At 37.2% G+C, this 26132-nt stretch overlaps 1 protein-coding gene across 3 annotated transcripts in view; it reads left to right on the top strand.

Moving 5' to 3' along the window:
- LOC126874122 (cyclic AMP-responsive element-binding protein 3-like protein 2) overlaps positions 1 to 25444 on the top strand; it is a 42017-nt gene extending 16573 nt beyond the window's left edge. For 2 of the 3 annotated variants that reach the window (XM_050635801.1, XM_050635802.1), the window contains exons 3-7: positions 17696 to 18032; positions 20425 to 20744; positions 21612 to 21887; positions 22832 to 22975; positions 24131 to 25444. In XM_050635801.1, coding sequence (XP_050491758.1) covers positions 17696 to 18032; positions 20425 to 20744; positions 21612 to 21887; positions 22832 to 22975; positions 24131 to 24316 — 1263 coding nt within the window. In that variant the 3' untranslated portion in view covers positions 24317 to 25444. Of the gene's footprint in view, positions 1 to 13807; positions 14882 to 17695; positions 18033 to 20424; positions 20745 to 21611; positions 21888 to 22831; positions 22976 to 24130 lie in introns of those variants that run through there. The other variant, XM_050635803.1, reaches the window with a different exon arrangement.
- Positions 25445 to 26132: the final 688 nt, after the last annotated feature.

The raw sequence follows: 26132 nt of genomic DNA, 5'->3' as shown, positions 1-26132 counted from the left end.
CGAGTGAAAAGTATACGTGCTATTTGTCAGGCAACGTGTTCCGATTCGAAAAGTTTTAGTCTTTCGAGTCTCCATAGATAAGAATTTGAAGAAGTTGGAACTTCTGTTAAATATTTTCTGAAATTGTGAGACGATAATTGGAAAAAGACGAAGCTTAGGAATTCGATAATACGACAATGTCTTCGTTCATATTTTAGCTTCCACGTATTAAAGATTCGTTAATGTTGGAAGCAAATATGTCGTCAAAAACTCATCGGATCGATAATATCCGAACAATTTAGAAAGTGAAATATTCAGCAACCTTTAAATTGGAAATCTGAAAATATGAAATCGGTTTGTTCTTCGATTTTTCTCCATTTTTCCTTCTATTTTAATTCAATTTATTTTCATACGAAAGCGCGACGACGCTTCCCTTTATCTCCACGATTTTAAAATACACAGGCGATCTAATTCAATAGAGGCGCTTCCTCTCTTAATAACCACGGTATTTTCCTCTGTTACTCCTTTTTTTATCAGCCATTGTTCGAGCGTTATCGGAGGAAACAGATAAAGCAATCTACGATTGCCGTACTTAGACCAGCTCTCATCGAACGAGTCAAAGGGGTTGTTCCACGTTCCATTGCCTTTAAAAATGTTACAAAATATTCTTCAATTTTCGCACGGTTGAACATACCGAAAATTTATCTCCTTAATGCTAAATAAGCTTTTTATCGCAATGAGTATAAGGTAAATTAGAATGTTTTTGAGATAAAAATTATTCCGAGAAAGAGCCGAAACGTTTACGGAGTAAAACGACCTTGGAGAATGAATGATAACCTTACTTTCTCGCTTTTCACCTTGACGTGAAATTGCCGTGATAAATGACAAGCTGGATTCCATTAATTTCCACATAGAGAGATGTGCAAAGAGACGGTGGGATTTCTAAATACGTTCCGTGGCTCGTGGAATATTTTCGAGCCAGTGAATACTGCTTTATTTGATTTCTTAATATAAATGTCGGATATTTTGTAGAGTCGTTGTAGTATCGATCGTTTCGTACAATCGACAAAGCGAATTTTTCATAGAAATTTTATAGCATTGCGAGAATTTTATATTTTATAACATTTTTAGCTTTATAAATTTACAACGTTGCGTTATTATATCTATAACTTTTTTATCAACCTTTTAGGTCCTCGAGTTAAAGTACCATTATATTTGTTACTTGCTTTTACTAGATATTTTATACACTTTGTACTATATTTGCTAAATTATGGATATTTGCTGGTGTAAATATTCTCTATTATCGACTTAATAAATATTTTATCAGCTCATAATAAACGTGACGATTGAAATTATATCGTTGACTGATCGAAGTTCGATAGGATTTCGAAGAATATTCATAAGCCAGAAGATCAATAAATCGGTATTTCTGAAATTAAGTTATCTAACTTCTGTCTATAGATTCGCATCGTTCTCGTGAAAAGATCGTCGTAAAACTGACAGAATGTTTTGTCATTAGCGATTAACTCGTGTTTTCGACTCGTGGTTTGCATAAATAATATTTTCTCAGTAATACGAACGAATATGTATAACGAATAAAAAATATGAATTGCATCATGTGTCGAATCCAAGCGTGATTACGATATCAAGAAATCCCACGATTGATATTTTCAGTCTCGTCTAACGTCGAAACGAACCGCGCCACAGTTTTATGATACCGCTACTCTAATCCACGATATAGTTGATACATTATCGTTATCGCGCATCGATATACAGGTATATGTACATGTATACTAGTGTGTCGTAAGGGAGAAGGCAGGACGAAATGATAAAAGCTCGAGGATAATTGCATAAATACGTACGTACTTGGCAGAGAAACTGCAAATTACTATACCGCGTTGGTCAACTATTTTTGTGATATTTTATGCCTAGTTTCGTCAACGTTAACGTCTTTTTCTAGAATTCCAATAAGATCTTTTGATGTAATTTTGATGGATCGTTTTGCTCTTTTTAGGTAGAGTCAAATCTTTACCAATAAAATAGAACCTAAGCGGAGATTACTCTCGCTCGCTAAAATTCGATTCTTCGTTTGCAACTTATATTTATTGGAATAACCTCCTGCCAGTTTTCCCCAAAACCAAGCTTCCAACACGATTTTCTTATCCCTGATTTCTTTATTTTTTTATTCTTAAAACTATTCGTAACTGTATATAATATTGCCCTCGCAATGTACACTATTTCTTTCTCACTTATCGCTTTATCTATTGTTATTTATTATCTATTACTACTATGTAGTTCGTTACATATTATGTTCGTTCGTAATATTTAGTTCGTGTTACATTCTTTCGACTAATTCTCGATTCCAAAGTTTCCACAAATAATTCATCGTCGCAAACATCAAACTGAAACCACTCTTGCGAATAATTGGCAAACCAGTTGGCTGATAAGATCACTGAAATCATAGTTACGAGCTATTGACACCTTTTAGACGAAATTTCGAGGAAAATGGAAAAGTCGAGCAGTGGACGCGACGGAAAGACCACCTGTGATAAAAACCTTATCTGCGAATGTACATGCGAGTGCGTAATTTTTGCGTTCGTTTTATCGCGCCTCGTATACATGCAAACTGTTCGTTTCTCTTCTTTCTTTTTTCGTCACGCGACCGATAAACATGCGCCTCCACGGCTAAAAAGGCAGACACGAAACACCGGGTAGAAAAAACCGTTTAACCTGTTTCATTCTTCTTCTTGTTTTCCAGCGTTTAGTGAAAAGTAGTTTGCTTCGAGAGGGTAATTGTCGGCACGATCGATGCTCTTTTTCGATTTTTATGTCGTTTCGAGATCATTGCTTTTTGATTGGAAAAAGATCTGCGCATGTGTCAGCGCGATATTTAAAAAAAAGACAATAATGTTTTGTGTATTTTATTTTTTTGTTGATAGAAATGATCGAAATTTTATATTACATACATACGCATTTTCTCTCGAATTTTCCTATCGATGAGAGATTTAATATTAGGAATTCGTATTTCGTATTTTTAGAAAGTGTCTACGAACGTAGAAGATAATAAAATTTATTATCAAAGATTACAATATAATCTTTATCTTATATACGCGTAATTGCATTTAACATATTTTAACCACCCGTAACATCCAGTTTATTTTCCACCGTAATGAATAACAATCATAAATTAGCAGCGAGCGTGATAATGGTAATTAATAAGAGCGCAGTTTAACGAAGATTTGCCAGATCCCAACGCGAAACGCATAGTTAAACGTGGATTTCCTGGTTTAGCGAATAACGAAATATTAACGCATTATGGCGCTGTTTAAGAGAGTGATTTGCGAAACTTGCGTTACTCTACGAATAGAATGTTCAAACACACGCTACATACATCTATGTCTGTGTTACAAATATGGTAGAAAAGTTATGTTTATAATGATCGATAGTAGAAATAAGCAGAAATGGGTGAAAGGCTAATATAGTAATAAAAATGAATATAAGTGGCATTTAACTACAATAGTTGAATATAAACGAATAAAAGTAAGTTAACGAAGCATTGAAATTTCATGGCGAAACTGGCGAGATGCCTCTCGCTGTAAAATTATTCGCAATTTTCGATATTAGAGGTTTCGAATAGAGGTCTCGCGATAAATCGTGAACCGTTGGTCGCGATAGTTTCTTAAATCCGTCCTGAGCTATCTAAGCAACGAAAGGCACGAATGCGTTTTCAGATAATTTTTACAGCGTGTAACTTATCGCCCGTCGCACGCTCAAACATAAATAATTTCGCTGGATTCGTTCCGAAGTTACGATCCGTTTTATTTTAGCATTATCAACTCTACACACCGACCGAATGCTAGTAGAATGTCATTTATTTTCGTCATTGATAACGTTTTTGAACTGTTTGGCATTCTTTGCCCTGTTTTCGAGCCTCTCTGTATTATTTGCTAGTGAAAATTTCGAAAAATTGTTCACGTTATAGGAAATTCCAAATAAGTCAGGCTAGATTCTCTTCGTTAAGGTTTTAGTATAAATTTGGAGTCGTAGTGGGTAAAATTCTGGTGCTAGATTGACTAATTATATCTAGCTGATTCAAGAGAAAATGCAAAATAAATTCGCTCGGTTAATTTCGCGATACAAATTTAAAATTCTAGTAACATTTTGCAATTAGATTCAATGTCTTTCGGATGTTGTTAATTTTCCTTTTGTATTTTTGCTTCCATATAGGCGGTTTTTATCACTCGATATCTATAATTGCGTGACTGTTATCGAAATGATATATCGTTTGCTAAAGTGTGTCGATGCGCGCATGAAAATGCCAAACAATTTTTCTAGGACGATTTAGAAACGCTTCGAGGCGTTTTATCGTTGAAAGCGATATTCCTTATGCAGAAAATAGCGTGCACAATACATTCCTGCGATTCCACATTGCGCACGTTCCTTTTCACTTCTCGTCTGTGAATCACGACCAATCTATATATATACATATATATTGGAAATTCCTCGTTTCCTTACAAATTTTCAAAATGATATCATTCAATATATTGTTTATTAAACTTTACGTGCAATGAACGTTGTTCATCGAACTTTTATTTATAGGACGTCTTTATTAAGATGTTAAATTAAATGTAAACACACATTTGCAACTCACTTTTTCATTTTCAGTTTCTTCGATCACGCGTAATTAATTTGGAAAAAATTCGTACGGTATTTTTTCCTAGATTTTTGCAATATGATAATATTGCCAGTATTTATTTTATTCGTGAATCATACCGCGTTCTCTCGCATCTAATTTTAGCATCGCGATAAACAAACGATACTCGTACGTATGCAAATTTAATTAACCTCGTCAGACGAGTCGAACAGCATCGGTGATTTCTTGAAATGTCCAGTTAGTACCGTTTAACGTGTTCGTTTAAATAGAAAGAGGGAATAATATTGTAGGTCTTTCCATTGGTTCTGAGAATGGATAAAATTTCTTGTTATCAGCGTAGTTGATCGAATAATTATTACATGAATATCGCTGCTGTCATCAGCTGGTGTAATTAAAAAGTCGTGTATACATAGGCACAGATGTCTGGACAACAACGCCCACGAAGACGGAAGTCGTAGATCGTAACAATGCATTGAAAGAGGCGCATATTTATAAAACCGTGTCGTACTTTTCTTCATTTCCTGCAACGTGCGACATTTTTTTATTGTGTCGGATACATTTGCGCAATAAAATTCTAAAAATAGGGTCCCTATAAAGTTAAGATAAAAAGAACGCCCTTTTTCCTTTCACCCAGGTTTCGTTTTCTCCTTTCCAATTTCATTTTATTTACACTCAAAATAATAAAAATACCGAAACACTATCAAGATACTGAAAATACGGAAAACCAGATGCAAACAAAACATTCACAGCGGTGAAAACTTTTCCTTCTTTGCGTTAACCGAACAAAATATTCTCACTTCTCGAACAGAACGATAGAAGCGAATAATGCAAATACTGAAAATCGCCCCAAATTTACGTAGATCTTTAGACATCCGTTAGACTCTTTTCTCTTCTTCTCTGTTCAATCATCCACTCGTCTATTTCAAACAAGTCTCCAAAATGATACAACTCTTAAAAGAGGGACCCCACGAATTTTGCGTAGCGAAGAAAATCCTCTCTTCCTTCATCCTTCGAGAATCCTTCGAAAGATTTTCTCTGGTAAAGTTTACTGTATCTTACTAATAATTCCCGTACTATCAAAATCACAGCATCTTTGAGAAAATACAAAAATAAAAGGCAAATACCAAGAATATTAAAATAAAGACTTCGCGAGAACAAGCCGTGGTAACTAGAATAAGATCAAGACATGTTTAACCGACGCATACGTACGAATTGGAAAATAATTTTCCTGTCGAACGCGACGCTTGCCGTGCCACACTCTTGAGGTTATCATCCACATAATCGTAAGAAAGAAAAGAACATAATATCGACAATGATAATAACGCAAATCTAACAGCGACAGACTCTAGGTTGTCATTTTTACTTTTTTCGTCCATTCGCCCATGAGCGACTTTCGTTCGAATGTAAAATCAAACCGCCGAGAAGTTGATCTTCTTAGGGGCGTCTTCGTGGAATACGGCGCGCGTTTTCCTTGGGTGTTGAGCCGCGTGTAAATCGCGTAATCCCCGTGGCTAGAGGCGTCGGCTACCTGTTGAATCCTATGCCCTCGATCGACCGCGTGTTCGAGTCAGTCTCGCGAGAGGAAATCGAGGCGTACGTTATTCCCCAAGTTACGTGAGAACTCGACTCCGAATTCCATCGTGCGAGTACCTCATCGATGTGAGCCGCTTTCATTGGCATTTTCGGGCGCTACCTGCGGCTCGCGGCCCTATGGAAGCTCATAGAGGCCCACAGGGGGAGAGATTACGTCATTCGAGAACCTCTCGAGGATGTTACGAGGATATTAGAATGCGTGACCAGTTCCTTCGTCACGAACTGAACCTGTGGATCTTTTCTACGTCAGGAATTGGATGGTCGATTCGTGTGCTCTTTGGGCAATCCGTTTCGAAATTTATATATTACGTTGGCTCACGAAAGTGTTTGAACACTCGCCATAGAAATTATCTTTATGTCTATATCGTGCGTGTTATATAAAACATTTTGAGATTTCACAAGCACCGTATTATATATTATATTCGTTGCCGTAACAGTAATAATTTAATGAATATTTAATAATATTAAATTATATTATCATATAACGTTAGCTAATCCAAGCTTCATCTTTATCCAATTAATCTCATAAATATTATACTTGTTGGTGTATCAGAGACAGTATCATAATAATAATTTTTGTTTTCGAACAAACTATTTTTGTCGCTTAGTTCACGCAGGATAATTGATTTTACCGCGTTTTATCCAGCAATCGTCGGCTTTTCTACTACTTCTGTTTTTTAATGAACGTATTATAGTATATTTACGTGTTTTAAATTGTAAGTAATCTGAAAGTGATTCGATATGATCAATCCAATGAATCAATCAGGAAGTATACAGTGATTCACGTAAAATGTGATCGAACTATCCTTGAAATTTATTTTCAGAAGCATTTTTCCCCTGCTTAACGTCAAACAGTTTTCCTTTCAATTAATCCTTCCATAAAAAAAATTCTACGATCACAAGCTCGTTAAGATATCAGTGATCGATGCTCCTTTAATCTCGCCGTGATCTTTGAACTTGCGAACTTTCGTACGTTCCTCGAGTTACACAAAATTTATCGACAATAGAGAAATAAAATTCGACGAAAAAAGACCCGAGGAACATAACGCGCGAAATTCGAACCACTCTTGATCACTCGAAATTATCATCAGCTACCGTAAACCGAGCGTTTCCAAATCCATAGAGTGAAGCGTGCTTCCGGTATCCAAACCGGCACGCAGTATCCAGATACCCATATTCCTTCTTTGCTCGGTTGTATTTCAAGGTTTCTAGAGTTTCTCGACTTTCCTGGTATCGTCTACTTGTCTATCCGAACAGGTATACACAGTCGAGTACCTGTCCACTGGAGGGCATCGGGTTTTGAAACGAGCCACATGGTCGTGCATACCACGGGAAAGAAGATCTGTCGTCATCGTTGTCTTCATCATCTTCAACGATCCAGTCGTCTTCGTCTTCGTCGTAGTTTGCTCGTGATAGTTGCACGAACGTAGAAAGGGAGAGAAGGGGAAGTGAGCTAAGTGACGGGACGGTTTCGATGGGACTCGAGGACGTTCACCTTTTTTCGTGACTTCATCGAGGCTGGTACACGCTGGTAAAAGTGACTTCTGCCAACTAGAATCCTATAGGTCGCCGTAGATTCTCGACCAACCAAAGATACTACTTACGTTTGCGGGACGAGTGGAAACTTTTACAAGAGGTTTACTTAGGAGCAGCAGATTTACTTACTTGGTAAATCGTTGGCTCTCTTTCTGCTCTAGAGTTCCTCGACCCTTTGGAATTCCAGAGGTTTTAGGCGATTAGGATTTAAGACGTCGAAGACGGGCGTGTTGATGGAATTAGGAAGGCGCGAGGTTGGGCTGAATTATTGGGCGGAAATTGGGATTTGCGAATTTCGTTGTACACCGATGTTTGGGAATGTTCGATGAGTTTGTTGAAAATTTGAGAGATATCACTGGAATTAAATTTGTAGATTTGAACAAGTTATTACTCGTTAATTTTCAATTCGTAACTTTGAAAAATTAATTTTCCTCGCACAAATTGAGAATATCCGGTCTTCTCCGAGAACTTAACTTTCAGTAGTTTACCAACTTTAACTCCCCTTTTTAATTTCTCTCCGTTGAAACTCCAACATCCGTTAAGTTCTCAACGTTCTAAATGTAATGCAATAAAAGTTCCAAATCCAAAGCATCCAAGAACTTGGAATTCCGTGTCTTCGAAGACTAAGTAAATATACAATCTCTAAATCCTAAAGGAAACCTGTTCGTCACGAACGAGTCTTTAATGTCGGTTTAAGATCTTTTGCGTAACTCTGAATATTTGGTCGCGCATGCAAGGTGTTCTTCAGAAGGGAACCAGTCGTTTCTGTGTGACGAACGAACGCGAACATTATCGAGGACTAACAATCAAGATCGTAACGGCTTAATCGAAACGTTTTATTGCACGTGAATATATAATCACGTCGGTAGATTTACAGCCGGCAACTTTATATTCGTTTGTCAAACCGGATTCTTAAAACCAGATAAGCCAAAATGTAGGTCAGACGAAAGAAATGTTTAATTTTTAGTTCTGTAGAATCTTTTAGGAACGAATTTAGCATTTAATTAATAATTTATTTCATAGCCACATCTGGGTAATTGAAATTAAATATTCGGCTCGTTGTCCTTTAGTTAGATTTCATAGTAGAGCTGAGTTTCTGCGAGGTAATTTAGGCTGTCTGTAACACAGTCCTTTGATATCAAGGCGACGATTGAATTCAATTTGTACTCGTGTGTTTGATTTCTATGAAATTTAATATTCGTTTAATTCCAAATTCCTTGACTTCAATTTTTACGACGAGCTTCTTCGCGATACATTTTTAGAATCTTTTTTTTTTTTTTGAAAATTTAATTCGGTAGTGGTCCAAATTTATTTAATTTTAAATTCGTTGATCTGAATTTTTAAATTTTCGACAATGAGTATTTTAATAATAAAGTTTAGTTACAATTTTTCCATGAAATTTATTTTAGTAGTAACCAGAATTTATTTAATTGATTTCGATGAGAATCATTGTTAGCAACTGCGTCGTCTTCCCCAAAAGTTTGTAAATTATGTTCGCTCGGTGACCACGATTTTTACGATCGTTTCCATACATCTAGAGTTTGCCAGCGAGTTGGCGAACAGAAAGGTCAATTCTGTCGGATACTTGGCATAACTGCACGCCTTGTCGCCTCGTTCCTTGCAAATTCGCGATTGTTTTCCTGTTTCTGAACGGGAAATACCGGTTTTCGTTGTACTTCTTTTTTACAGTCCCAACTTTTAAATGTTTTCCAGCACTTTTTGGCTTTTTATTTTATGCCCGTTTTGAACTTTAAACCGGTTTTCATTTCACAGGACCAGATAAAAATAGAGTACTAATACAGAACAAAATCATGTTTATATTATGATATTTCTTCTTGCCAGCAGATATAAAAAACGAATTATATCGCATATTTGATCTTCTGGATTAATTGGTTCATAAATATTTAAATTTAAAAATGTGAATTTAAACGATCACAATACTTAAACATATTAATATTTATTGCATCGATCTCTGAAATATTCAATATTACGATTGTGCATGCAGTGTTACATACATAATTAAACGTATGATAAACGTTTCGTAGAATGATATCGTGTAATATTTCTTTCGTTTTTCTGTATTTCCCCGATGATTATACAAATCAATTGATAACTTCTCTACTCGCAACGTAATTCTTCATACGGCTGTTTTATTACAAAGGCACTTCGCGTATTTATTTCTTGCCTGACTATTAAACAATCGGTGTATATTCAATTAAACAATCTGTTTAAGCATACGAAGCAAATAGATAATTATTAATTTTCAGATTTAATAATTTAATAATATCGCCCTCGTAAGAGGGAATTCAATTCGGAGGTTCGATCACGTACAAAACGTGCTTAACGAAGATAACAATTTCATTTTTTACCGACAATTTTATGGTAAATATCCACGGTTATGGTTTCGTGCTGTAACCGTATCTTACAAATGACCTTTCAATAAATGTATTTCGATAATTCTGTAATCATATCTCTAACTATTTTTCAGTAATCGTATCTCGATAATTTTCTAATTGAAAACGAAGAAAACAAGCCTCTCAACGACGTGATCTCTCGTTTCTCTATTTGAAATTTGGACACTGAAAGCTGCGAATAGCTCGATTTAAATACTGTTTCATCCGTATGGTTCGTTCGATTAAAAATCTGCTCCGTCGTGAAATAGTTAGATATAGCATACCAGACGAACAAAAGGGAATAAAAAATATTCTAATAATATAGTACGCTTAATCTGATTTTTTTAAATCCTCGACCTTGAGCAGTGTCGTGGGGTCATAGGTGTCACACAGCTGCTTGTATTAGCTTCTGTTAATTATATTCTGCATTTTACACGATAAAGATTATCATTGGTGATACGGCGTAAAGTACAGGATACAGATTAAAGTTAAGTAACCTAATTTAAACCGAAGCCCGAACTATCGCGTGTGTCACCTGTGATTCTAGGATATCGCTAGTCGAGGATTAAATTTCGTAATTTGGAAACAAACATTTAATCCGATTAATACATCTTGCCGTATATGTTGTTAGAAAAAATATTATAAAAAATCGAGGCAGTAATATAAACATATATAACACGAACTAATTACGATATTACGGATACACTTCGTACATCTCCTGTTTTTTCAATCGCGAATAAAAATATTTCAAGTTCAATTGTTCTAATCCGATGGTGTACATTTACTTTTAAGTACGAACGATTTGAAATTTGTCAAGCGATATTATTACACGACTTAAAAATTCTTCTCAAAATTCGTACCGCGTACACATCGCGAAAAACCATAAGAATTAGAAAATTATCTTTAAAATTATCCGCATTAAAAAATTCGTCGATCGGATAAATTAATAGAAATTGGAAAGATCGTAATTCATTGCGACGCCACAATTCCGACAATTCTTCTTTATTTCCCAGTGTCGTACTGGATTTGTATCTGTACAATAATTAATGTACAAGTTGCAATGGAAGTATCGATTGCTTGGAACTCGGACGTAAAACGTAGATAGCAGTGGTTTTCGAGCAACCATGAACGTGACCCGAACGTATATCGACTTTTTACGTGAACTAGGCCCTCCATGGTCACCTATAGTATAACATATGACACCTTGGTGGATCGATACTTCCATTAGAAGGAAAACGATGATGGTTAGCTGCGAAAAACGTACGTAGGAATTCGCGAAATGTGACGAGCTCGTGTCAATTTTCCAATGGCTGATGTATCCTTGGCTCTTATCGCTGCGAAAATGATAGACAACGTCGATTGTTCATTAGCAGTCAACCATTGTTTATGCGATTTTATATTTTTAGACATAACCGAGGGAGTGAAATAGAGACTCTTCCTAAATATTAAAGATGGATATTTCGCTTTAGATATTTTGCAAAAATATTACATTCGTACAGATTTGTATAGTATATTATCGTATTACATGTTGATAGCGTATAGTGGATATACGCATAATATACGTATGTTGAATTTTTCCTAATTAATTATGTATAAACTACATTTGTTCGCATCCAGTAAGCAAATTTAGAAACCTGTTGGTAATTTGACTTTTTATAACATATTGATACACGTTAGGCTACTTTCGAAAGCTATAAATTTACTATCTTTTCATATTTCTATAATCGATAACTGCGTTCACGTATTTTTGTCAAATTTGGCAATCGTTCGTTTAAGAATCGAATAACAGCGTCACGATCGAAAAGAGGTTCGTTTGATGTATTTCATGTATTCTATAGAAACCATAGACGAATTGAATAAAATAGAGTATCAACAGTGACCAGACATATTATTATACTTATTGACATCTGATCGAGGGCCAATGTCGCGTTATTCGCGATTGTCGTAATTAATTTCCGTCAAACTTGCAGTTTCTCTATTTTTCAAATAAAATCTCACGATTTTACTATTACTGTGCTTCTTCGAGCATCGGAACGACAGTTGGCTGGACGAAAACGTGACTGTCGCTCGTCCGTTCGAGGGGCTGGCGAAGGAATCGCTTTACCGCGACCGAAGAAAAATGATTTGTCGCAACGTCGAAGCGGAAATTAGCAGTTAGCAACCATAGATTTCTACGGTTTCGCGAAGGCACTGACACGAACGGGCTGAACCAGCGAAATAACTGTCGGAGAAAATTGCTGAGCTACGACACCGTCGGCTCTTGCACTTCCCGTACGGCTCCATGGCGAATTAATATCGACGTCGAAACTACTGTGATAGACGTAACAATTACTTTCTCGAGGCTAACTCGACGTTGTTTATGGTTACAAAGTGACGCTGAAGATAAATTATCCGAGAAATCGAAGATAAAAAGTTATAAAAATTACCTCGTTACGTCATTGCTTTGTTATGCAAGTGATAGGGAGCCGATAAAAATTGATAGTTGTTTGATAGAAATGAAAAAAGTTTACTAATAAATGCGAATAATTTTTTTGATAGAAATAGAAATTTAAAACCATATTTAAGACTGATTTAGAACGATCGCATGTATTATAGTTTGATTTTCAATGGAAGCGAAGGATGCCTTTCGATGGAAAGTTACAATTAAAATTGGTTCTTAAGTGTTGGCCAACTGGTTAACGGGTAACTGTAATTGGGGATTACCGAACAGACTTCGAAAAAGAACAGGTGATGTTTAATTGGCACTTCTGCTTGATAATGGATTAGTTCGAACGGTCTGCGATATAACAAGATGTCGATGTCAGTAGTAAAATCAAGCTTCTGTTCAATTTGAAAGATAGTTGCTACGTACTTGCAACTAACTATAGTTTATAATTTTATTAATAGCGATGGATTAATTTATTTCGTATGTTAAACAGCGAACGATATCAAAGGCACGCGTTTATGAACAATAGTACGCTGAGTTAACGAAAATTGTTGAAACGTGACAAGTCAGTCTATTTCGATTAAATTCCTTTCCATAATTTATGGTCCAAAAACTTATTTTTTGTACTTTGCAGCGTTATAAATATCGAATATTATAAATATTCGAGAAAATTTGTATTTCAAATAATAATTACAAACTAAATTCGATATAAAAATTCATAAAGCCACTGTACGTTCCTCAAATTTCACCCTTACATCGTCCTGCAGTTCGCGATTCGTTTCAACGTAACAGCCTATAAACTCAAAACGCTTCAACAGACTCAAAACGTGTTTTAGCACGAAATTAATGTTATCTGTCGATGCACTTCAAACCGGAACCCGATTTCCTCCGAAGAGACTCGACAGAATCGAGACGAACGACGTTCAAAATCGAAGAAAAATCTGCGGAAGCACCCTTATCTCCGAGTTCCGCGATAAAATGACCCGTTAGCGACTTCCGGCGGAAGTGAAACCGTGTAAGGAGCTGGATAAACGGCGATGCTGCGACTGAAGCATAACGGAAAAGCAGACGGGGGTAGAAGGAGCGCGTACCAGAGGAGAGAGACCAGGTTGAAAAGAGACGATCGTTGGAGATGAAAAAGGAAGAGTGGTGTCGCGACCTTGGGCTCGAGTTCCGCATTGCTGAAGCGCAACAGATCTCGCGTATCCAGTCGTTGAACGTGTCAGTTCTCAGTTGGCAACGCGACCGGTTGCTTCAACATTTCTCCTTTAGAAACTGGAAACAGCTAGTTTGAAAAACCAAGAAAATTTTCTACTTCGTATTTCTCTTCGCTCGTATTTCATTTCCTCTCTGTCTCTTGGTTTATTTTCTCTTTTTCATTTTCTTTCCTCTCTTAATCGAGTAAAATCCAATGAAATAGAATTTTTTCGCGGATGGAACGATTAGAAAAGAACGTTGGAAAAGTGTCGTGAAGCTGGGAGAAGATAGTTTGAAAGACAAAGTTTCGTTCGTTTCTCTCCCTGTTTTTTCTTCCTTCGCTATTTCTTGGTCGAGAAAAAATAGCAGGGTCTTCTTTCCGATCGATATCGTTTAAAAGAGCATGTCGGAAAGACGTTGCCATAACGAGCTACTTCAAAAGACGAAGAAAATTTTGTAGTTCGCGTCTTTGTTTTATTCCCACTGTTTCGTTTATGGTCTTCGATGTCCCATGTTTCGAACGAAGTAAAGTGGAAGCATAGGTGAAGAACATATAGTGAATTCTTTGTGGTTGGAAGAGCACGTTGAAAAAGTGTCGCGAAGCTAGAGCCACGGTCCCAGATTGTTGGTTGCTAATTGTCTAGGGCAGAATAATTGTCTCGTTTCTGGAAAATCACCGGCTTTGTTCTGCCGTCCGTTAGAGAAACGACCCATAACGAGCGAGGAGAAAGAGCAAAAGCCGCGACGCGACTCAAATGAATTACGATACGGAAGAACTTTGAATAGAATTGCGTCCGTGCCACGATTGTTTGAACGTTCGTTGGATTAATCGTCTTCTTTTTAATACCAGGACTATCAAACCTATTAAAATGCGTTTCAGATCCTTTACTTTAACAAACTTGTAACTTTTGCATGACTTTCGTCTATTCGTTTATATTCGAAGCAATTTATTTTATTACATACGTCTTTTTCACAATTGCAAAGGCTAAAAATCGAAAATCTATCATCCTGACAAATTTGCCGATTCTAGCGTTGAAAGATTGTCCACTGAACGCGACGAAGAATGTGTAGGAATACGATCTATCTGGCCGAAGACTTTTGCAGGTTATTATACAGCTAATTCTTTTCTCCGAGTAATTCGATTTAGGAACTGTTTCGTCACTGCCGGATAATTTGTCTCTGAAATATCCTGTATGGACGTTCACTTTTAGTAAGAGCACATTGTATCAACTTTCGAGCGGAGGCTGAGAATATCTTTCCCCTTGCAACCATGTAACGCAATCACGTGTAACGGTATCCACCTCAAAACGTGTCGAGACTTTCGCAACCTATCAGCAAGATATAATAGAAGTTCACCCGTGGTATAGACAGCCGAGTTATCGAATCTCACGCGAAACTGTCCTTCCTTTTCAACGATTGTTTTCGGGTTCAGCGTCCGATTTTTCAAGTGTATAACACATTCTGCAACAGTTATTAGCATTCAATGTCTTCGTAAAAGTAGCTGGAGTTAGAAGGTTGAAGTTATTTTCTTTTTTGTTTTCTGTCGAAGAAAAGTATCGTAGAAAGTACCTGTAAGAATCTTTGCTTCGACTTTCCTATTGCTTCGTCTTAATATTCATGAGGAAAGGTAACAGCTATCGTTAGAAACTTTTATCGTGATCGGAGAAAATAGACGGTATCGTGAGAGTAGAAATTTCAGGAAATTTGACAAAGAAATCCGACCCTTCTCCGCAACGTACGATAACAATCGCCGAAACTTAAATAAGATATAGGATAGTTCAACAAAAATAAAAGGTAACCCAAAACATACAAACATGATTGGAAGATAAAGAGTCGGCAAAAATCTTCAAACCTCCTTAGAACAAATAAAAACAATCGACCACAAAAACTCAACATTTGGGTCTAAAAGTCTAACGATCGATCCCATAAACCCAACAATCTTGCGTCTAAAGTCCTCTCCCATAAAACCTAAAACTCATCATCACCTCGACTCGGTCATAAACCATTATGCGTAACAGAATCTGCAAACGAAACAAAATGAAAGAAAGGGAAGCCGGGCAGTGACCGGAAGGCGGAGCTAAGCTATGCAACGCTATGCACAAAGTTTCAAAATATTTGTTTCGATAGTCGTGTTTCGATCGGCTTAGCTTAGCTGTCGGTGGAAACAGTTCCTTGCGCCGTGCCGCTTATTTGCCCAATCGATTAATTTCATAAAACGAAGAGCATAGAATGTCGACGAAATTATTGGGTTCTCTCCAAGATTGTTTTTTCGCTTTGTTAACAAGCAATGGATGAGCGATATTTTACGTTTTACGTGATGTACGACATCTGGTCTATTAATTTCTCCATGTCTCGGAAAGTCGTACAGTGGCGTTTTGCAAAACTTCTGCGGTTTGTTGGCAAGATGTCAAAAATTGAACCGAATCCTTTACTTATGTTACGTGCGACTTGCGGAGAGACGGAGAAAGCTAATAGACCACGATGTATCGTAGATCCTAACGCGACATAAAACATAAAACATCGCGCCTATTATTATTTCGATATTCACCGATAAAACGATATTTTTTTAGACGACCTAGTGCCTGAGACAAGCTCGAATCGAGCGCTTCGACACGCTCAAAAATGTCAAAAGACGAAGTCAAAGTAAACACTTTGCCGTGCGAATAACCAAATATTTTTAAATTACGGCGTAGCACTGCTCGGCTTAGCTTTTTCGATGGTTCTCCGGTAAAAGAGGGAAAAAAGTGCGGAACCTTGCGCGTTGACCTTGACTGTTGTCGAGTTCCGCATTGCTGGAGCGCGAAGGGCCTCAAGGGAAGGGCCACTTGTAAGATCGTTGGCCTGGTGGGAAGAAGGGCGAAGAAGAGAGACTGTACCCGTGGCTGGCAGCTTCGGCCTTCAACTTGACCGGCCCGACTAGCGCCCTTCTCTTTGGTCGAGGCAAGCGTGACCGCTTCGGGATACGAGCACGTACAATTTTAGATGCGGGGTCCTTGACACCTTCGGCAATGAGACAACTGGCAGCCATTGACAGCCTCGAACGTTGCTCCCCCCGTCCATTGATTCGCACCGCGAGTCCTCCGTTGGTTTGGCTTGGCCGCGTATGTGCCTGGCAACCAGCGAGCGTACAAGAGAGACGAGCAACCTTTCCAGCGATCGGAGACTTCCAAGACGGATCGAGACTCTAACCTGTTAACCGGGTTATACCTTAACGCATTGTCGACAGGTCACCAGTGAACTCGTATATTTATGCACAAAGTTCAGTTGTTAGCTTTTGCGTAAGGTAGTCGGTCGACGACGCGTTAACGCGTTAATTTTACGCGAATTTTATGTATTTTCCCTTCGCGCCGCAACGAATCGAAGTATGCGTATATCGAGATGTAATCGAAGAGGATTTTTTATTAATTATCCTCTTAAAAGCAAACCATCCGTTTCCAGTATTGATCGTTACAGTCGCTCGAGGAGCCCGAGCCATGAATTGCGCCTAATAATTTTCTTTAAAATCTAAACGGAAACAGTCTTTTCATCGATCCTCGTAAATTCGAACCGGTTTTCCAAATTTCAAAGATTACAGTCGCATTGAAAAATATTTCGGAAATTAACTCGATTCGTTGACTAGCGCGCCAGTTCTATACGTTTTATCTTGCGAAGACATTATGCAATACCTGCGCACTTCTTTCTGACAATGTTACCCAAGTCAGTCGTATTGTTAGCTAATTGCTCGGTCTATTAGGTACAAAAATGTGCACAGTACACGTAACAAGCAAAACTATGATAACGTGTTGAAAACGTAGTTGCGTTATGGTTATTTAACAGGCAACACGAATTTCTGCTTAGCCTTCGTTTTTTCAATTATATTCATAGAGATACGAATTTGCGTAAATTCGAACTTGTGACATAGCGATGTTTTGCTTGCAGGGCCTCGGCCAGGATGTTCTCATGGGAGCCAAAGAGGAAGAATGGGGCAACGCGTTAAACGTGCGAGATAAATCCTCGCTGGGAGTTGTGTTAAGGGATCGTTTGATGACGGATGCCGCCCTCGGAGGTCCACGACCGATCAAGTCCGAGCACAATTATAGTTTGTTGGCGTCGAGTCCTCCTCCAAGCCCCGCGACACCCGGTGCCAACCCCCATACACCTAATTCCGGATCGTCCGCCGATAGGGTTGGCGCTTCTCTTTCCACCACTAGTTCCTCCATCGATTCTACTAATCTGGATCATCATAAATCGTTGGACATTCGAAGCAGAATCGATGGTAAGAGCACACGAAAACTTGAACTGTAGTTGTAATCTCTTTTGGGAAATTTTTTATAGGTCAACAGGAAGCCCTGTTAACGTTACAAAATCTTTAATAGCACCAATAGCAGTTATAAGTTATGCGAATCCAGTTGGAAAGAATTCATTTCCTCATCTAGTAACTACGATATCTTTATCCAATGTTTAAGATAGTTAATCTTCGAATATTTACATCTTATTATTTTATCAATCTTATTTTTTATTGCCACATAGATGCAGAAAATAGGATATCCAACACTGCTGATAAAAACGAGCTTCCGCTAGACAAGGGATAATAAATCGATTTCATAAAACGATTAATTGGATTTCCAAGTAGTTGATCGTTTATTTTTTCATGAAAAGATTTCATTGAACAAATTCATTATTTGGGATAATTGCGTAAGGTGATGTAGAAAAATCGATTCTTCGTAAATATTTTCGAAATGCGAATATCTCGTTGATGATACCGAAAAATATATTAGATAAGAGTCGAATGGTTTCTTGCAAGATATCGTTCGATGTGATTGTTTCACTTTTCGTGAGTGAGGAGAGATACGAAGGCTAGATTTTTGCTTTGTTCGGTAAAACATATATTTTTATATTAGTCGAGATTTATCGAGTAAATTTACTAATGAATTCTTTCATCTATATACTACATACTTTGTGATTTTATCTTATTCACCGATAGTTAGTTTCTTAGCATATTGTCATAGATGGTTCTTAATCGTGTCTTCTTAATGTTTTATCAGTGAATCCAATAATATGCTCGTGACTGCAAATAATCTTAGATAATCGTAATAGCATATAAGAGTGTATCCTACAGTAGATCCTGATATCATTATCGGTAAATCTTAAGACCTCTAACCATATCGGCAGAGAGTATTTATGTAATACAATTCGTAATCTTAGCAAAATCGGGAAAACTTTAGTAACTGTATTAAATCCAAGAAATCTTACTTCTACCAGCGTCAATTGCAACAAATTTTAATATCGTTGTTATCGTTAAAAAATTACGAGAATCTAATTGTAAGCCACAAAGACTCCTAATATCACCAACAGCAAAATTTTGATATTACAATTCTTAACTCGATAAAGCGCTGGTGCTAATAATACTAATACCAATAATGATAACAGTACTGATATTAATTCCACTAATATCCCCAAGAATCTTCACGAACACACTTGTCAGTTAGAAAAAATTGTCTCATCTGTCACATTATCAAAAGAAAAGCTAAACAACTGCAAATTCTATTATTGTCTCCACTACTGTCAACTTTAATTTTTAACAAAATCTTAATACTATTTACAGCTTCGTTGCTATTTCCAACCGTGTACCTTTCTTTACCAACGTAGTCGTTGGACGTATCCAATGCGGTTTTACATCTACAAATTTCTCATAAACGCATACAGACTCGCAGCATAGTAATCCCTATGATATTCCATAGATAAGACACATTTCTGCTAAGGTTCGATCTCTCTGGTTGTGTTCATAAAAATGCAAATTCGCAGAAACACGCGCGATCAAGAAGTGCGTGCTATAAAAAGATCTAATGTCGTCATTAGCAGATCCAACAAATATTAAGGTTGTAGCGTAACTACTATACGCTATCCATTCTCAGTACCAGGATTCTCAACAACGCAAAGACCTAACGTTACAATTTACGATCCTACTAATACTTGCACCTCCATTCACCGGCACATCTATCAGTCGCGAGAAACCTCCTCACCTTCCCACATTCGACTTTTAAGAACCTCTTCCTCGACATCATTACGGTGCATCGCGAATGACGGGGTAACGCTAATGCACGATACACTTGAAATATACTTGAAAGCTATAGCAGAATCTCCGATAGAGGAGGATATAACGTTACAGGTGTAACAGGAGTCTGATAATGCTGCTAATTTCAGGGAACCCCGTACTATTGGCAATATCCTGCCGTCATCAACGTGTCTCGTCAGTTTCGTTTATGCAGCCTGTGTACGTCGTTGATCCATTAACTCCTCGAGACGACACAGTTCGTATTATCATATTGTTCAATGGTGTATCAGTAACGTGTAACGACTGGATCTGATAGCGGTTGTCGCAATCCGTTTGCTCGTTGTGATTTCATTGTACACATTTGCACACGTAATTTCGGACCTTGGCGTTGCCTGTTCAGTTTCTTATAATGCAATGGCGGATAGAAAAATATTTAGAACTGATACATAGTACCTATATACTTGGGTATTTGTGTACAGAAGAATACGTATGGAATAGCGTGCGAACACACGAAGATGGAGATAATTTAGGTTCAAAGTTGTCGGAAACGATCGTCTTATGTGAATAAAATGCGAAGTAAAGCGAAGAACGGATGATATTTTTGTTTTTGCAGATATGGAGGAGGAGTGTTTCCCGGCGATCTCAATGAATACCGCGTCGGGACGCGACGAGTTGCCTTCGTCGTCGTCCACGTCGTCTACCTCAACGATTATCCTAAAGAGAAGAAACAATGTAGTACCTGAAGACGTGGAGTGTACAGAGATCAAAGGTGAACCGATCAGCGCGCCTAGCAGTCCTTCCGAGTCTTGTCAAACGTCTATAACCGACGACAAAAACACGATAACCATGGTGTTTCCTCAGAGTCTCCATTTTTCGAAGAACCACATGTCGCAGACCAGTGATAGCGAGGAGGATGACGAGGAATATTATCAGGTACTTCCATATTTTCTCTATCTAGAATTCTTACAGATAGAATTCTTTTCGTGAAAGTGCGCAAGGGAATGTGTCAAATGTTCAAGGAATTCGTCGATTCTACGTATCCCCTTTTACATGTTGCTAAATGAGAGGCGGATAAAGTTTTGTAAACGCAAAGATCGAAGCGTACGATTATTAAAAATTGAGATACACGTTCGTCTTAACAATATATAATACGACGATTATTCAAACGATGAAGGAACTTTCAAGCGCGAATGTTCGTGTCTTGTAGTTATTCGTAAACGTATGCGAACACTTGTTCCAACAGATAACGTCAAATACCGAAACGTAGCTAATTATTAGAGTGGAACGATGTTAGTATAGATGTAACGACACGTGTTAGGTATTCCGTAATTTAACACGTGTAATTGTTACAGCAGAATGACTTTCACATGAATACTTTTCGCTTAATTCTGTTTGAACGAACTTCTATCGTTTTTATTCGAAGCAAGTTTTTGTAAATATTCTTATCTCTTTACATCTCAATGGAGTGTTTAAAGTTCGAGAATTTCCCTTTTTACACTCTAGTGCATCTAAATGCAAATAAAATGCAAAAAGAAACGTAACATTTAGTAGATTTTCACGATAATTTCTCGCTTTTTCTTGATACGCCATATTCTTCGTTTTCCTATGTAATTACGATTTTAATTGATAGAATTTCAATTTAAAAAGAAACAGAAGAGCGAATATTCGACTATTCCAAAAAACAAAATTTCGTCGACGCTCGGATACTCTTACTCGCTGATCTTAAATTACGAATATCTTTTCCTGATGCATCTAAGAATTATAAAGATGCTAATAGAAAACAAACTTTGTGTGTCACAGGGTATGGAGGTAGAAGAGTACAACGGGGAGGCGAACGATGAGAAACAGGCGGATCTACGCGCGTCCAGGCAGGGCCTACCGCCAACGCCGCCGAGCAGCGCCAGCTCCGACAGCGAGGGCACCGCTTCCGCTTCCTGTTCGCCGGAACGCCGAGATTCCCAGAGCTCCGCGCACGCACAGAATCTCAGAGGCCTGCTCACGCCCAGACTTTACATCACAAACGGCACGCACACCACCAGACAGCCGATACACACACCCTTGATTTCCTGTCAACCGGTGAGCCAAACTGGAATCTTTTTTAATTAACGCCACTTTTTTTCAGACGCATATGTAAAATAAGCGACTTCGAGTTATAAGATAGTCGACAATCTTGAAGTAAATTTATAATGTAATTACGAAATGTTTTTATGTTATAAGCGAGTCTATGTCACGAACGGTAGTAACGATTTCTTCTATTTTCATTGCAGATTTTTCAATGTCGCTGTATAAATACTCGATAAATTTTCAATTCTCAGAAAAAGTATGCATAGCGCTAGTTTATTTACTGGAAGGAGATGGCGTAAATAATAGTGCCTATAATATATCATATTTTTCTTTACATTTCGTTTTTTGGCGCCTCGTTATTCATTCTGTCAATGAGCGAAATATTTTATGCGAAATAAATGATAATATAGCGATATAATGGAGTAACTAAGAACTCGATATAAGAGTATAATATTGTGTAGGAAACTAGAAATGAGAATGCAATAACCACCTTGTAATATAATAAGATATGGGCCTAAAGTACCAATAAATTATTATTATTATATTTTATGTGACGTATTTTACGCTTAATTGCGTGATTTACATTCTACAGATGCTTTCATAAGAGTTTTATAAAAGGAAGGTACAGAAAATTGACAGAAATTTGACAGAAAATTTTGTTAAAAATTAAGCAAATATCTGATGTTTTATGCGAAATATGATTTTTAAAATTTTGTGAAAGAGACCTGATATATGATTGACAAGATATATAATTAACCACTACGTAAATTGATATTGGGTCGTAACACAAATAAGTTCGGTCGAATAAAGAAATATATTGAGTTTGATCGGACTTGCAATTTAAAAAATTATATTTTGTAATGCAAAAAAGACCAATAAATTCCAATAAAATTCACGCCATAAACACAGAGAAAGATGGACGTAGGTTGTGACGTTGCGTTAAATTCATCTTGCAGAAAGGGTCGACGGGTGTGTTAACGTTGACTGAAGAGGAAAAGCGGACATTGATCGCGGAGGGATATCCAGTGCCTACGAAACTGCCTCTGACGAAACAAGAAGAGAAGTCCCTGAAGAAAGTCCGTAGGAAAATTAAGAACAAGGTGAATGTCGAATATTTGTTAGAAAATAATTAGGCCGCGAATGTTTATGCAAGTTGATATTTTTAACGACACAAAGTATTTTACCTTTTAAATATTACAACGAGTAAATTTTATTTTTAATCTTCTGTGTATTTTCGAATATTACGCATGTTCTTTTTACTTGTATATCCCACAAACCTGCAAACATCCGCGATCTGGAAATAATTATACCGCGTTCGTGCTGCTTTTTCAATGAAATTATCTATTACTGCTTAGTATAAAATTTGTTTCTTAATCTTTGATTCTAGACAGGTTCTGTTCTCTGCTTGCATTTTAATTTTATTTTCGATTTCGATGGATGATAAATCGTGTGTCGTAATTAATTAACATTTGAGAACAAACTTGCCCAAGATCTTGTGTCTGTGTTAAATCTGACGACGATAATTACGTAAAAGCAAACACTTTGTCGCTAGTCATTTTTTTGCGATACAGCTTTTTTCGTTTATAAATCAACGGCTGAAGAAAACACTTAACTCTTCAAATATACACTGAAATAACCAAACTTAATCAAACAAATCCACCTTTTTCGAAATTTTAAACTGTTTACTCTATTTCAATTTCTCATGCTTAATATTCTGATATTCTTGTGCCGTGTGAATGAATTAATTTAATTTTTAATATCATCTATTTACTTGGTTTTCGATATTTCCTATCTATATCAATTTTTAACGTGCCCCACTTATATAATACGTTATTTTTAATAATGTTCGTTTTCTATTAATTTAACGTTGTCTACGTATTTAATATTTTATATCTAAATCGTAATTGTTTCTTATATGAAACTATTCTTTTTAATTCCCTTTTTATCTATACAGTACAACGAACAACACATTGTCCACGAAATTCTTTCTTTAATTTCAACAAAATTTATACGAAAATATCTTCCCATTGGACACAGAATGGAACAAAGGAAAAATGCATTGGTTTCCAGAAATTTGACGTAGCTATTCGTTACAGACATCAGAATATAATTTTCTCATAATGCAAACTGTTTCCTTGAATCTTGGCAGGAATTCCTTGGTAGGAATTTTCGCGGAACAGCGAGTCAGTCGATAGCGCAACCAACGCTCAACGAAGAACAAAACTCGACGCATGATCGGCTATTTCGTGTTTCAGATATCAGCCCAGGAGTCGCGACGGAAGAAAAAGGAGTACATGGACGGTCTAGAAAGACGCGTGACGATGCTCACGAACGAGAACTCCTCCTACCGGGACCGACTAACAGCCTTAGAAGACACGAATCGCGAACTACTGAAAGAGCTTCAACGTCTCCAAGCCCTTCTTCAACTACAAAACTCGTAGGCGCAACGTTTCGAAATCACGTTGAACGTTAAACTACAAACCGACGATTTGACTTATTATCAAGAAGACATTATAATCGCGGTCATAGTGGTCGGAAGGGCGATTTCGCGAAGACTGGTGGCCAGATAAAGGGCCTTAGAACGTGTTCCTGATCGTCGAATCACAAGTGTTTTACTTTTATCTTCTATGTAGTTTCCTTCGATCCTTGGACAATTTGTAATTTTCTTCGATTATAAAAGGGAGAGAAGAAAACTTACGTTTCCTCGATGGATATCTTTCAACGAATGATCCATCGAGTTTTTATGGGATCAAATGTTCTTGCGGACTATTTCCCAAACAGACCATTTTCCAAGGGAACAGTGCAATTTCCTTTACATTCCTGTGTAAAGTCTTCCTCGTGTAGCGGATCGAGCGTCAGTCGAGTAGAACGATTCGCGATGAAAATATATTCCTTGGATACGCCTCGTCTTCCTGTTTTCCGTGGACAGGAGTCGGCGGAGGGTGCAATTCTGCCGGGAGTGCCTTGATTCGCTTATCTTTCTTCCATCGCGAACGACGAATCGAAAACGAATTTTATTCTCTTTTCTCTTCTATCAAAAGTGTTTCGTTACGTTTCTGTTATTGTATCGCACCTAATGAATCGAATTCATCGAATTGTAACATATTGCATAGAAAGCATGTGGAGAAAGGCCGATCGCTATACGATCTAAATGTGTAATACATCGAGAGCTTGAAATTCGAGTCAAAAATCGTAAAGTTCACGCTCTAAAGTGACTATAGAGAAGTTATTCTACGTGTAAAAATGAATCGGGAAAGCAAGAATAAAGTTTTTTCGTTAGAATCTTCGTTGTTGAGAAAATCGTATTTGAAAATTGAAGCGAGATATACGTGCGTTTAGTTGACTCTCGACAGGGCACGTGTCTATCGACGATTTTTTAGAAAACGAGACTTTAAAGGAAGAATATTATTTTACATTTTCGACTTATTTTTACACGCAGACCCCAACCTTCAGAGCAATGATACCATCTTCTTTCGATTTAGAGTGAACTGAACATACACATATCCGACCTATTTTCAAACTCGATTATCTCGAAGACGAAATGTTAAATAAAAAAGATTTATTCTTTATTTTTAATTTAGTTTTGCTTACACAATAACCTTCTGCCACCTATTTTGGAACATTCGGTACATATAACGTTCGTTTCACACTTTATCTCGGAAAGTTGACTGTAGCAGAAGCGGTGTCTAATTTACCTCGAAAATTGAAATCAAAATGTAAAGAATAAATTTCTCAAAATTGATCGTATTTCAGTTTCCTTAAAGAAGAATACATTTCTAAAGGATAGCGACTCGTATAACTTATTCCACAAAGTTCGATAAAGCGTACGGAGAGAGTTTTGATTCAAACGAAATTTCAACAAACGTTCAAAAGACGTGCGAAATTTAATTAAACGACAAGGATTAACCCTCCAAAGGCAGACGTATATTATATTTTTCCACACTCCGTGGTTACGCTGGGTCATTTCCATCCAAGATAAATATCCTTAGTATTTTGGACTTTCAAAAACGTAAAAAATGTCTAGGATACTTATCGATGTCTTCGCTGTATAATAAAGTCATTTATCAAGTCAAATATTTAAAATTTCTATCGATAAAAATCAAAATTTCGCTTGGATGAGTAACGACCCAGTTTAATTACGAAGAGTTAAACTCGTAGGGAGACATTTAGCGATAGATAAGCGTTCGCGCAGACTACTAAAGTATTTAGAAGCGTAAGTGCATTTTCAATCGAGTGTCGATTGATATTTGTATTCGC

This window comes from Bombus huntii, chromosome 15, assembly GCF_024542735.1.
Source record: "Bombus huntii isolate Logan2020A chromosome 15, iyBomHunt1.1, whole genome shotgun sequence".
In the NCBI taxonomy this organism is placed as follows: domain Eukaryota; kingdom Metazoa; phylum Arthropoda; class Insecta; order Hymenoptera; family Apidae; genus Bombus; species Bombus huntii.
Note: the sequence above shows the minus strand (reverse complement) of the source record. Positions and strands in the feature narration are given on the sequence as shown.